The sequence below is a fragment of the Lactuca virosa genome, chromosome 9 (assembly GCF_052849685.1).
Source record: "Lactuca virosa cultivar CGN04683 chromosome 9, Lactuca_virosa_CGN04683_v6, whole genome shotgun sequence".
Lineage (NCBI taxonomy): Eukaryota > Viridiplantae > Streptophyta > Magnoliopsida > Asterales > Asteraceae > Lactuca > Lactuca virosa.
In genome coordinates, this window is record NC_136434.1 from 199,013,247 (window position 1) to 199,028,059 (window position 14,813).

At 30.1% G+C, this 14,813-nt stretch overlaps 2 protein-coding genes and 1 non-coding gene across 3 annotated transcripts; 1 reads left to right on the forward strand and 2 right to left on the reverse strand.

Moving 5' to 3' along the window:
• Positions 1-235: 235 nt before the first annotated feature.
• On the reverse strand, positions 236-1,938 carry LOC145135876 (Polynucleotidyl transferase, ribonuclease H-like superfamily protein). The gene is made up of 6 exons (XM_079070077.1): positions 1,628-1,938; positions 1,277-1,479; positions 1,100-1,180; positions 855-980; positions 627-750; positions 236-534 (listed from the first exon to the last, which is right to left on the reverse strand). Exons 1-6 carry the CDS (start codon positions 1,898-1,900, stop codon positions 334-336), a joined length of 1,008 nt encoding a protein of 335 aa, XP_078926203.1. The 5' UTR covers positions 1,901-1,938; the 3' UTR covers positions 236-333.
• A 71-nt stretch (positions 1,939-2,009) lies between these two features.
• Positions 2,010-2,081, forward strand: TRNAT-UGU (transfer RNA threonine (anticodon UGU)). The gene has a single exon. It is a non-coding gene; the product is annotated as a tRNA-Thr (tRNA).
• Positions 2,082-9,702: 7,621 nt separating this feature from the next.
• On the reverse strand, positions 9,703-12,648 carry LOC145137029 (putative aminotransferase TAT2). The gene is made up of 6 exons (XM_079071171.1): positions 12,238-12,648; positions 11,612-11,951; positions 11,057-11,275; positions 10,914-10,973; positions 10,414-10,663; positions 9,703-9,985 (listed from the first exon to the last, which is right to left on the reverse strand). Exons 1-6 carry the CDS (start codon positions 12,480-12,482, stop codon positions 9,855-9,857), a joined length of 1,245 nt encoding a protein of 414 aa, XP_078927297.1. The 5' UTR covers positions 12,483-12,648; the 3' UTR covers positions 9,703-9,854.
• Between the last annotated feature and the right edge of the window lie 2,165 nt (positions 12,649-14,813).

Here is a 14,813-nt window from a genome sequence, read left to right on the forward strand (position 1 = left end):
TAAATGAAAATATTTATACCAATCACTTCAAAACACTAGACCACTAATGTTGTCTCACGCTTCCTTACTTTCGAATAAAATCATTGTCTAACTATCTAACAAACAATACTCCAGTAATGAGGACAAACTTTCTAGGACTATTTTCGATGTTGATGATCGTTTACACAAACGATAGATTAAGCGCGAGTCTATCTCACTCCGTTTCACCTTTTGGCTATGACATCAATAAATCACATCACATCAATCTCAGTCTAATGAATTATGACAAACAATACAACACATTATGGTATGTCATATCATGTCATGCGTGACAAAATGGACGAAACAGGACACTTATTTGATACGATTTTCAAAGAGGAATTCAACTTTTTCATGAACTTGTGGATTTCTCTTTGCAGTGATTTTCAAAATTGCACCATCCGTAAGCATGCGTTGCAACACTCTTGCTATGTTCTTCGAGTCATCAATGCCAAGATGGTGACTCCCTAACAACGATATGTTCAACTCGTTCATCATTGTACGCATTCCAGCCGCCTAAAATCGTTCAAAAAAAATCTATTTTTATACCGAAGAAAGATAAAATCGGATTTTAATTTTAAAACACGTGCTTCATAGTTCATACTCACCCTCCTCTTATAAAAGTTGAGATATATGTCCTTCAAGTTGATCCATTCCATGAAGTATGAAGGTAGCTTCATTTTCGACACTTTGCATTGTTGGGGTATTTTAGTCTTTATGTCCCAATTCCCACTTTTACACATAATTATATGATCAAGTTAGCATACCAAATTCCAATTTTGTAGACAGTATATTTTTGTCTAGACAAGAGACAGTAAAGAATTAGGAATTTTTACCATGTTACAAAAGCAGCTCGAGGAAGGGGCCCACAAAGATCATTGGAGCACAAGTTATGTTTTGTCATCCATTCTTCAAATTGTTCTATAACGTCTGTAAATGGAATAGCTGTATCATGCCAAACCCTGTAAACAGATGAGTTTATTTGCAAAGATGTTAAATAGAAAACAATTTAGCAAGATTTTACCATGAATATTATAATCGAAGAATCATTCATAGTCAAACAGAATATCAATCAGCATACCTGTCAACTCCTAGTTTTCCATACTTTCCTTCAATGTATTCGTTGATTCTTTCTTCACTCATTTCTGAAGGCCTGACAAATCTGGAACAGAAGTTTAGAGAAATGAGATATATTTACAGGAATAAATCAATAATGAAAGAATTTGGGTATATGAAGCCTAAAAAATCAATGAAAAACCTGTGAAAGAATGCTACGACATTCATGGTTTTGGCATCAATCATTAGAACAGGAAACTCAAGAATCTCAACTTTTCCCTCTAAATCAAGCACAAGGAAGAAATCAAAATGCTCAGAGTGCTTGTTCTTGTACTCAGTGGTGTTTAGTTCATTTTCCAAATAGAAACTATGATTGAATTTCTGTAAGTGACTCGAATCTTGCATCTGTTGCACAGGGGGAAAAATTGAACAGGAATCAAAATGTGTTTTTTTCAGATTCTACATCAATTTTGTAATGTCGTAAACACACAATATGAAAATCTGAACAAATATATAGATCGTAGGGATGAAATACACGAATTGAGAAACTTACCATTGTGCATTTGTCTTGGGTGTAATACAAACACATTGGTTTCCATCGATTGCTCAATTTAGGGTTTTCAGAATCGGCGAACGGAGTTGCAGCTTGTTGCGATGACAGCGAATCAACAAATGCTTCTTTTGAAGAAATGGAAGCGGAGACGATGAATCTACGGGTAGGTAAGATAGAGAGAGAAAATGTAGAGGTAGCAGAAGGTGGAAAAAAGGAGTTCAAACTATGGCGAAGCAGAGAAACCCTAGAATTCGCCATCTTCAAAACCTCCATATCCGGAAACGTTTCAAACTTTCAACAAGACGATGATTGAAAGAGGGTTTAACGACCCATACATGAATTTTGCAATAATGACAACCTGTACTAAATAATAGCACATAAAGCCCCTATAGCTCAGTGGTAGAGCGCCAGTCTTGTAAACTGGAGGTCTGTAGTTCGATCCTGCATGGGGGCATTTTAATTTTGTTGTTATTCTTTACTTGCAACATTAATATTTTGGGCAAAATACATAGGATTGTTCAATATATGGATAAAACCGAATTAGAAAATTTGGTTCGGATATTTGAATTTTGGGATTTGTTTTCAACAAAACCAAATTATTATTTTGAATTTTGGATTGGTTTTGGTTTATAAAATACGAACCGAATAGTCCAAAAAAACTGAATAACAATTTATTATTCATTTATTTTAATATATCTATAATTATTTATTAATTTTGTAATATTTTTTTTTCAGATAGGCTCAAAAGGTTTCATCTAATACAAATATATATATATATATATATATATATATATATATATATATATATATATATGCATTTTCTCTCAAAAGTTTTTTTTATCTATAATATACATTCTTAGTGATTGTTTATAAATTTTAAATCACAACTAAATAATTTGTTTTTGCTTTTTCTGTAAAATTTGGTAATATTATAATTATATGGCGTTTTAAAATGTTACGGTTTTTGAAAACCGAATTATAAAACCGATCCAACTGAATTGTAATTGGATTGGATCGGATCGGATTTAAACTTTGTTTGGACTATTTGGATCAATGTTTTGAAAACCGAAATAAATTTGGATTCACTTGATTGGATCGGATCGAACCGATACATCCAAACGAACACCCCTAAAAATACATAAATTCCATTGTATTTTGTTAGTTATATTATAGCTTGCCCAGTTATATTTTCGTTTCGTTAATGAAAAACCTACCTAATCTGACAATTATTTTTATATTGATTACTTTAACATGTTATATTAGGTTAAAATCATTACTTTTGGGCAAAATACATAAAATTTCTATTGTTTTTAGTCGTTAAAGTCAATATAAAAGTTAAGTAGTTAAGTGGAATATTTAATGTAAAAATTTCACTAAACCTTTTTAATTTGATAAAATTTTCTATTGTAATCATTTTTACATGCTATTATTAACAGAAAGTCACATCGGTCCACATCTACTCTAATAAATGAATATTTTTTGTCACACGTCACACTCTCATTCAATTTGCCAAATGTCATTTTGTGGTTATTTTGAATTAATTTTTTTTCGACATGTCATTTTATGAGTTTTTTTTCTATTTTATTAAATTCAACATAATATAATGTAATAATTGCAATAAATGTAGTAATAAATGAATATCAATTTCATTAGTGAACTTACCTTTTAATTTTAAAATTCTCAAATTAAATCTTATTAGTTTCTTTTATTTATTTATTTAAATTATTTGTTTAAATAAGTAAAAAATGTAAGTTCATCAATGAAATTGATATCCATTTATTACTACATTTATTGCATTTATTACATTATATTATGTTGAATTTAATAAAATAGAAAAACTCATACAATGACATGTGGAAAAAAATTAATTCAAAATAACCACAAAATGACATTTAGCAAATTGAATGAGAGTGTGCCATATGACAAAAAAACCTTCATTTATTAGAGTAGATTATATGACATTTGTTGTCATTTAAAATACCAAAAAATTCTTCAAGATTTTTCAATACACAATGTTTTTAGAGGTTGAAGATCACCGATCCATTCAAGCTCTTGCAAGAATGCATCATTTTCTAAATTGTAATTTAAAATCATTGAATGACATAAAGTCGGTGTTTATTATCATCATTGATCGGTGATCTATCTGTGTTGGCATATCATCTTATGATGATATCATGTCTACCTGTCTATGCATGTAATTACTAATTATAACCATTCAGACGTAATAAAATAAATAAAAATAGAAAATCAATAAGCATACGTTTCTTAAAAACTTTATTTGTTACAACTTACAACCAAGTGGGGGCCCATTTGACTATCGCGTATCTACTCTAATATATGAATGTTTTTTTACCACATGTCACACTCTCATTCAATTTGTCAAATGTCATTTTGTGGTTATTTTGATTTAATTTTTTTTCCACATGTCAAGTTTTTCTATTTTATTAAATTCAACATAAGGGTTAATGTCATAAAAACCCTCAAGTTTTCAGGGTTTTATCGGTTTTGTCCAAAGTTGAATTTTATGTCCGTTTTTACCCTTACATTTTCCAAAAAATGTTCGGTTTTACCTTTTTACCGGTGATAGCAGGTTTTCCAGGTTATCATTATATTAAATTCGCAAAAAACCCTTAGGTTTATAGTTTTTTTACGCTTTTACCCTTAAATTTATAATTTTTTTATACTTTTACCCTATGTATTTTTTTTCATATTATACGTATTCATGCAAAAAAATCATACTTATATACGACAAAAAATTAATTAAATATTATATTTACATTTTTTTAATGTTATTTCTTTATGTGTCTTTGTGTGTGTGTGTGTGTGTGTATATATATATATATATATATATATATATATATATATATATATATATAGGTATTTTTTCTGGATGAACCGTTTAAAATGTAAAAAAAAAAACAAATTAATATGTTTTTATAACTACAAATACGTATTTTTATGTATTTAAAAATATACATATCAATAAAATAACTTGTTCAATCATAAACGTGTGTGTGTGTGTGTATATATATATATATATATATATATATATATATATATATATATATATATATTAGAAATGTTAATATGTATTTTAGAAGTACAAATATTTATTTTTACGTTTATATAAGTATATACATATATTTTTAGAAGTGTAATTAAATATGTATTTTGATATATGTTTTTTTAAAAGTATAAATATATTTTTAGAAGTATATATACAAATTAATATTTCTAAAAATATAAAAATATGTATTTATACTTCTAAAAACTATACCTATAAAATACGTATTCATAATTCTAAAAATATTAGTTTATTTTTTAAATGGTATAACGTTGCACACACACAAACACACACACACACATACACACATACACACACACACACACACACATATATATATATATATATATATATATATATAATATTTAATTAAACATTTTTTCGTATATAAATACGATTTGCATGAATACGTATATTATGAAAAAAAATACTTAGGGTACAAGTGTAAAAAAATTATAAACTTAAGGGTAAAAACATAAAAAAACGATAAACTTAAGGGTTTTTTTGCGAATTTAATATAATGGTAACATGGAAAACCTGTTATCACCGGTAAAAGAGTAAAACCGAACATTTTGTGGATAATGTGAGGGTAAAAACGGACATAAAATTCAACTTTAGGCAAAACCGACAAAACCCTGAAAACTTGAGGGTTTTTATGACATTAACCCTTCAACATAATATAATGTAATAATTGCAATAAATTTGTAATAAATGAATATCAATTTCATTAATGAACTTATCTTTTCATTTTAAAATTCTCAAATTATATCTTATTAGTTTCTTTTATTTATTTATTTAAATTATTTGTTTAAATAAGTAAAAGGTAAGTTCATTAATGTGTAACATCCAAAATTCTGGTATGTCCTGAAACCCTAAGAAATGATAAGTTTGCATAATTGGTCCCTTAAGTACGTTGGGCGTACTTAAGTGTACGCTTAGCGTACCGCATAAAAATGGTCGCGGGGAATTCAGGGTACGCCGGGCGTACCTTGAGTTACGCGGGGCGTACGCGCCAGGGACGCAAACCCTAATTTTTCCGGACTTGAGGCCTATTTAAACAACTTTAAGTCCCTTGGACTAAACCCTAGAGAGCCTCCACAGCCCTAGAACGTCCATATACTCCTGCAAACCTTGTGAGATCATTCTTAGGCCTTAAAGAGTGCATTTGTGGCCTTTTTGTGTGTATTTCAAGAAGAAGGGGTGGTCAAGCAAGCTTGGATCAAGAGGGTGCTTCAAGATCCTGCACCAAAAGCATCTTACAAAGCTTCTGGAGGTAAAAAGCTTGCATCTTTCCTTTCTAATCTTTAGATCTAGCTAGGGTTTTGGTGGTTTGTCCCTTTTATGAACTTTGGACCTCTTTTGTTGAGTTAAGCCTTCCCTTTTGATATGAAAGTCAGATCTGAGGTCCCCTGGTCATTTAGAAGTATAAAAATGGAAGCTTGATGAGAGTTGTGACCTCATGCTTGGGTAAAAGACCTTGAAAAGGTCTTAATGGGGTGGTTGGGAGTGTATGAGACATGCAAGGGCATAAAGTTGCCAACTTTATGCCTTGGGACATCTTTTCAATCTTAGATCTAGCTTTTGGACGTGAGAGATTCGAGCATTAAGCACTTAATGGGAAAAGTGCTTAATACGATTGTACGCTGGGCGTAACTATCTGTACGCAGTGCGTAGTCACTAGACCCTCAGTACGCTGCGCGTACCAGGGAGGTACGTTGGGCGTACGCAGCTCAGATGGGCCCTAATATGTTTTGGGCCTTTGGGCCTTTGGGCCTCATTTGGCTGATGAGCTTGTTTGGACTCTGTAAGATTGAGGCCTTTTCATCTGTTTGGGCCAAGGACTTATTGGTTGGGCCTTATTGGGCCAAGGGGCCCATTAAGGATATTGGACTTGGATTTTGGGGTCCAATATGCAAGAAAGGGGTAATTGGGCCTTGGGGGTAGAGTTTGAAGGTTGGGCCTTTCCTTGGGTAATTTAAGGTCTTATCATTGATTATATATTATTGTTATTATTCAGCTTGGTAGGTTGCGGATTATTGGGAGGGCAGTAATTGTATTCATTGGACGGAGGTGAGTCTTCTCACCATACCTATGGGTCTACGGCACCAAGGCCGACCCATTATGTGATCATGTTATGTGTGTGTTATTCATTTATGAATTGATATGTTGTGTGATATTATGTTGGTATGGAAGACCCCGGGGGGAGCCCGTGGCATTGGATGTAAGACCATGTGGGGTAGCCCATGACAGTCCTAGGTAAAGACCATGTGGGGTAGCCCATGACATTGGATGTAAGACCATGTGGGGTAGCCCATGGCGGTCCTAGGTAAAGACCATGTGGGGTAGCCCATGACACTCTTGTTGAATCGTATTACATAGTTTCTGTGGCATGTTTATAGCTTATTTTTTAGCTATCAGGATATATGTATGCGAATGTGTGTGGTATGCTCTGGGAAACTCACTAAGCATTTCGCTTACAGGTTGTTGATTTGTTTCAGGTACTTCTGAGCCTAAGGGCAAGGGCAAGGCGTGATGATGTGGCGTGCACTCTATCTCTCTTTTGATGTGTTTGGGACCCTCTGATGTTTTAAAAAGGAAAACAATGAAGTAATGAATGTTGATTTGAAAATAAATGTTTTGGGATTTTATGGTTTAGGGGATTGGCTTTGGTTTTAAAAGGAAAAAAAATATAATGAAAATTTTCTTTGTAAAATTGGGTCGTTACATAATGAAATTGATATTCATTTATTACTACATTTATTGCAATTATTACATTATATTATGTTGAATTTAATAAAATAGAAAAACTAATAAAATGACATGTGGAAAAAAAATTAACTCAAAATAACCACAAAATGACATTTGACAAATTGAATGAGAGTGTGCCATATGACAAAAAAAACCCTCATCTGGTAGAGTAGATTATAAGACATTTGTTGTCATTTATAATACCAAAAAATTCTTCAAGATTTTTCAATACACAATGTTTTTAGAGGTTGAAGATCACCAATCCATTCAAGCTCTTGCAAGAATGCATCGTTTTCTAAATTGTAATTTAAAATCATTGAATGACATAAAGTCGGTGTTTATTATCATCATTGATCGGTGATCTATCTGTGTTGGCATATCATCTTATGATGATATCATGTCTACCTGTCTATGCATGTAATTACTAATTATAACCATTCAGACGTAATAAAATAAATAAAAATAGAAAATCAATAAGCATACGTTTCTTAAAAACTTTATTTGTTACAACTTACAACCAAGTGAGGGCCCATTTGACTATCGCGTATATAATATTATAGTTTCATAATTTATTTATTTGAAGAAAAAAAATATAGTAGGAAGACTTATCACCAACTTTTTATTTTATTTTAATATGTAACTACTATTTGTTAAATGAAAATGTATAAACTTAACAAATTTCCAATAGATAAAAGAGACAAAAAAAATATATCATAATAAATAAGAATGATTTTGCCACATGTCCTCTTCTTACATTTGTCATTTTTTAGATTTTTTTTGAATTATTTAACATCCACTTGTCATTTTTATAGTTTTTTTTTCTTTTTTTATTCAAATTCCACTTATTAAATGTTACCTCATACTAATTAATTTTATTAATATATTAACTAATGTACATAATAACTTTCTATTTGTGAATTCATCTTTCTATTAATATATTAATTAATGTATATGTATATTAATGTAGATAGTACATTCCATTTGTGAATTCATATTAATTAATTTTATTACTATAGATTAATTAAACCAAATTACATAAATGGTCCATGTGGTGTACCAAAGGTTAAAAACTCAGTCGTTACTTATTTTTTTTATGAACATGGTCCTTGTGGTTATCAAAACTTGCGTGAATGGTCTTTTTTTCTCATACCGTTATTTTTTGTCCTTTTTATAAACTCACGTAATAAATGAGTCTCACACCTAGTCATCTCTAATAAATGAAAAGTTTTTTTTTGTCACTTGTCACACTCTCATTCAATTTGCCAAATGTTATTTTTTTTTTGTTATTTTGAATTAACTCTTTTTTCATATGTCATTTTATGAGTTTTTCTATTTTATTAAATTTACATAATATTTTAATGTAATAATTGCAATAAATGTAGTAATAAATGGATATCAATTTCATTAATTAACCTACCTTTTAATTTCAAAGTCCCAAAGTTAAAGTTTATTAATTTCTTTTATTTATTTAAATAATTTGTTTAAATTTAAAAGATAAAAAACATTTCCATTATAATAATTCATTATTTTTTTTATTTTCTTATAAATTCAAAGTTGTCAAATATTTTGACATTTATATTTAATTTAAAAAAAAAAATTAACCCATGTAATAAATGGGTCACACAACTAGTAGAAGAAAATCTTAAACTTTTGTGAGACTTGAATATCAGTTGTTAAACCATAAAAATAACCAAAATAAAAACCAATTTTATGTATTTTTCCCACAATAATTATGTTTCAATATTTTTTTTTTCCGTAAATGAAATTCTCATTAACAATCTCCCAAAAAAAATAATCACGTGCGGAAGTTAACCTTGACCTTTTTCATTGCCGAAAACAAGTTTACATTATGAAATATTGATGTAAGTATGTAACATAGTATATTTGTAACAACGATGTATGTATAAATTACAAGATAACCATGATACAACTGTAATTATTTAGTTACTAGTTTATAACCTGTGGGAACCACGGTTATAAAACTAATTAAATTTTCATAGTAAAAAATCAAAATTATTAATTAATTATTTTAAATAAATTGTTAATTAAGAGATAATTTTTTAGTTATATAAAATTATAATCATTGATTTAAATAAATACATGACCTTATAATCTGTATTAATGTTATTTTAATTTTTATTATAATATTATTAATTTAATGTAATTATAGTGGAAAAATTTGAAATTTAAAATGGAGAATCAATAGGTTGACAAGTGACATTACATTAATTAGGTGACCTAATAGAGTGACACATGACAAAAGGAGAATAAACTTATTCTTTTATTAGAATAGAGATACCAGCTATACAATCATAAAACTTATTTAAAAGAACCAAAAAAGAAAAAAAGAAAAAAAAAGAAAAAGAAAATGATAAACGTATTTGTGAATAAAGTGTCTAGTTTGCAATTCATGTATCAAATGTAACCATTTGTGTCATAAGAATGCCTACTAGAAAACGTTTTAATTCTTTCAAGAGCTTCTTCAAGCAAAGATGGTTCTGCAGCAAAAGTTATCCTCACCCAATTCTTTAGTCCCACTGTTAGTCCTACAAAACACCAAAAAAAGAATCAATTAATATAATTATATTCTTTTAATTATTAGAGTTTCTAACTTTTCAATATTTATATATTTCTACATGTTACCAAATTTTTCATAAGTTTTCTTATTTACATTTTATAAATTAAAGAAAAACACGTTCCACGAGTTTTGAGTTTTTTAACAAATCAACTTTACATTAAATTAAACAAAAACACAATTTTCATTTGAAGTCGATAAACTAAAAAGTGGAAAGATATTTAAAAAAAACATAAAAAACTCATATGTCAACTTCACAAGCTTCTACAAAAAGCTATTGGGCTAAAAAAAGATCTCAATAGGATATTTGACTTTGAGTAGCACCTATTATGTTACTTTTTAATTTCTTGCATTTAATTTTAGTTAAAATATATATATATTTTTTTGTTTAATAATCACCTGGAAGAAGGATGACAGATTCTTCTTTAGCTAACTTGAAACAAAAGTCAATGTCATCATGGATATCTTTTAGTAATGAAACATTCAGCTTCACCATCATTGCCATGGAGCCTTGAGGTTTTGTTGGACATGTTAAACAAGGAATATCTTTTATTTTCTTCATACAAACATCCGATGTGTGTTTCAATATGTCAAGAGTTCTCATGAAGAACGTGTCACTTGTTTCCTTAATAATTCGAGGCACAGCTGCCTGAAACACATAATTACAACATTATACTTTAAGTTTTTATTTTTTCTTACGGTTAAAGTTAAAATTGGTAGTTGGTTGACCAATTTTAACTTTAACCCTTTTTCCTATTACAACATTATACACCGAAAAATCTACCTGATAATAACTAGGTAGATTTTTCAAAGTATAATGTTGTAAATGTAATAGGAAAAAGAAAAAAAAAACCAGATGTTGTAATAAACAAATAAATGAAAGTACTGTGGTACCCGACCTGTATAAAGGTTGCGGGACCACCACAAATGTCAAAGTACTTCTTGAGGCGCTCAACAGTCTGAAAAAACCAAAAAAAAAAAAAGAGTTAAAATTAGTAATCAAATTCACAAATTTAAAGTATGTTGCTAACTTTTAATGTACCTTGGCGTTTTTGAACATGGAATTAGGATCGGTGGTGACAAACCACCCGAGGCGCCAGCCTGGCACAATCCATCTTTTTGATAAAGATCCAAGTGTAAGAACAGGCACCATGGATCCAAACACACCCATTGGCACAAAAGGGTTTTGTCCGAAAGCTAAATGTCCATAAACTTCATCCGCTATAACAACAATCTTGTGCTTCTTTGCAGTTTCGGCAATCTACTTTCATTTAATCCAAATTAGTATCTCAAATCATTAACCAAAAAAACTAACGGCCCGTTTGATAGTTGTTGTCTGGGAAAGTGCTGTACTGACTGGGAAAGAAACCATGTTTGATTTTATATCTGACTGACGGTACTGAATGATGAAAAATGATCATTTAGCCAGAAAGATATGGTTTTGTGGCTTTCTAGGAAAGACATATCTTATAGGGAAAAACCATTTTTTTGTGCAAATCAAACAGTCTTTCCGGCCCATTCAGTTAGAAAGATTTATTTGGACCTGGAAAGATGTCTATCAAACGGACCTGAATTATGAATCATGTATAGTGTATACCTTTTTTAAATGTTGATAACTATAGACATTTCCACATGGATTCCCGGGGTTTATGATGACAATTGCAACGGTGTTATGATCAGCTAATGCATCAATGGCATCAAGGTCAACTTCCCAATTGTTTTCGGGAAGAAGGTCAAAATGGCGGATTTCAACGTTTCTAAAAGCTGCACAAAGTTCATAGATTGGAAATCCTGGTTTTGGAACTAATATGTTTGCATTTGGTCTGGCTAAAATTGATATAGCAACTTCTATGGCTTGTGTGCATCCTGCTGTTATGAATACATCATCTGGGGATAACTTGTATGGGAGATTGATCGATAGATATTCACTGATTGCCCTGTTTTTGATCATATGACATTAGAGTTAATAAGGTTTGATGCATAAAGAAAAGGTTAAACTTTTATATACGTGTCTCTAGCATTTCTACAAACAGGTTGTGTGCGTGACTGGAGTTCTCTTGAGATGGGACTTATCATGGTGATTTTATACAATTCAGTAACTATTCTCGAAATTTGAAGTGCTACGTACTTGATCAAACATAAAAGAAATCACTTTACGAGAGAAATCAAGAGAGCAGAACACATAGAGTCTAATTGCAGAAACGAATGGAAGAACGAACATACTTTCTTGCTTGAGGAAGGCCGACAGTAGGGGAATATCCATTGAATTTCTGCGAGGTGAGAGCATCAACGACAGCATCTTCTGCAACAGAAGTGGTAGTGAAGCAAGAAAAAGCAGTCGGGTCACCCATCCCAAGAGAAATCACTTTCTTCTTATTTTCATAATCAAGATTCGCCATTAACAGTCCAAGAATCCCCTTAATTGTCACATTTGTAGGGGTCTCCATCTTCGCAACCCCATTCTCCATTTCTTTAGATAAAAAGAAAGATAACAGAGAATGATTGATTACTCAGTAGAGATGTTATGTACAATTGTGCATGGATGAACAAATGTTTGAAAAACTCTACAGAGAGAGAGGGCTGCAGAATGCAGATGCACCCCAAGTGTTGTGTTTGTGTGGTGGTATTCATACTCTCAGCCATCGACTCCTTTTATTTGAGGGGTTTTGAGAAGCTTCCAAAAGTGAAATGTGACCCACAAGAAAACGGAAGTGATGTTTTTCACGGCTCGTTTGTGGCGGATAGTTCACCACGCGCCACCAGACGTGTTGGAAACTGTTACTCAAATCAATTTAGAACTTTTTAAAGCTGCCTACCTTTATATAGCAAAGAGTATATAAAAGGAAATATGATTTGTTTTAAAAGATTGCGAAAATAAACTTAGTTACACTATTATTATGTGGAATCATCTCCAACCCAACATTAATATTATTTTTTACATCAACCCAAACATTAATATTATTTTTTACATCAAAATGATATGGAGTAATGTCATTTTATTTTGATGTATAAATTTAATGTTATATTATTTCTTAATAGCAAAATGGTATAAAAAATTTTGCGTCAATTTTAGTTCCTCGTTTTCATTTTATTTTACTCTAGGTTAGTTTATATGACTAGGTATGTCTTAATATATTAGTTATTCATTATTATATTATTAACTGGACATTAATTAATCATAAAACATATAAAAATATGTTTAATTTGATTAATAATATACGATTAATTTATTTGATCATAATTTTGTAATATTATATTTTATAAAGCCTTTATACAAAAAAAAAGATATAAACAAAATAGGTAACACGCTAATTAATAAGCTCAATGATGTTTTTGACAATCAATATAAGTTTAAAAAGAAAATATACTAAAGAATATTTTTTTTTTGATATTACACCATTTTGGTGTAAACAATGGTATGTGGATGGAGATGGTCCTACATTCGTGTCCTTATGAATGGTACGAGTAAAACACTTCCAACCTATTATTTAACACATTGATATTTTTTTTTTCATCTCTATCATGAAAATAACATCATTTCCAACTCATTCAACCTACTTGTCACATCATTATTTTTAATAATTAAAAACATACAAATTAATGCATAAAATATAAAACTAATTCATAACTAAACAAAATATTAATTATATTTGATAGATTTTTACCCTTTTAAATTAAAAAAAGCATGTTATATATATATATATATATATATATATATATATATATTGGGTGATGTTCAATAGAGAACCATAATTAACAAAAGAACCAATGAGCCAATCTTTTTTTCAACTTTTAAAACTTATTTTTTATCACAAAAAAAAACTAAAAATACAGAAATTTATAACTTTTTATCCTTTTTCCAATTATATCAAATTCGATAATTTTTTTTTTCGTCAAATTCACAATGTGATTGTGAATCTAAATTCACACGGTAAGACATGTGGAAGATATGGTGGATAACCTATTGACCCATGTTCAAATCCTGACACCACTCAGCCTTTGTGGCCATGGAGGTTCGCCTACAGTGACTCCAAGGCATGAAGCAAAGCCTCATGTTTGCAGCGGGGGATTAGTCGGTGCGCGAAAGCTGGCCCGGAAACCCTCGTTAGGGAAGTTCCCTTTCCAAATTTTTTTTTAGATATTTTTAGTTTTTTTTTTCGATAAAGAATAACCTCTAGAACTTAAAAAAAAATTTGGTTTCTTGGAGAACCAATAATTATGGTTCTTTATTGAACTTTTCCCTATATATATATATATATATATATATATATATATATATATATATATATATATATATATATATATATATATATATATATATATATATATATGATAAAAATTCACAAATGGTCCTTAAGCTTTTGAGTTTATCTCTAAAATAGTCCTTATGAAATCTTTTTTGCATGAATGGTCCCTACAAAGTGAACCTTGCATACCAGTGGCCCTTTTAGTTTTAAATGTGTCCCTTCGAAGCGAACCTTGCACACCAGTGGCCCTTTTGTTTTTTGTTATTTAAAAGAGAAATGGGCGCACCACTTAGCCTCACCCACCGCCTCATTCTTCCTTTCTCTTTCATTCATTCCTCCTTCTTCATTTCTCCTTCATTCTATCAAAAGAGAATGAGGGGTTGGTAAGCCCTAATATTTTACATTTTGATTCTTTATGGGTGTGATTCTTTATGCTTGCAATTTAAGAAAGGGGAGTTGAAGAACTTCATATAGAGATGCTTGAAAAATCAAATGGTTTAGTGAAAAATCGATAATAGTGGTGTTATAATAGTGTTAGGTTAAGAGGAGATG

Bases quoted from the DNA above. Each gene is read 5' to 3' on its own strand.
- LOC145137029 (XM_079071171.1), bottom strand. From the start codon at position 12,482: ATGGAGAATGGGGTTGCGAAGATGGAGACCCCTACAAATGTGACAATT. The intron at 11,276-11,611 runs GTATACACTATA...AAATGAAAGTAG, and splicing joins GTTATCAACATTTAAAAAAG to ATTGCCGAAACTGCAAAGAA. The intron at 9,986-10,413 runs GTGATTATTAAA...GGTGTTTTGTAG, and splicing joins ATCTGTCATCCTTCTTCCAG to GACTAACAGTGGGACTAAAG.
- LOC145135876 (XM_079070077.1), bottom strand. From the start codon at position 1,900: ATGGAGGTTTTGAAGATGGCGAATTCTAGGGTTTCTCTGCTTCGCCAT. The intron at 1,181-1,276 runs GTTTTTCATTGA...CTTCTGTTCCAG, and splicing joins GTCGTAGCATTCTTTCACAG to ATTTGTCAGGCCTTCAGAAA. The intron at 535-626 runs GTGAGTATGAAC...GAACGATTTTAG, and splicing joins TCAACTTTTATAAGAGGAGG to GCGGCTGGAATGCGTACAAT.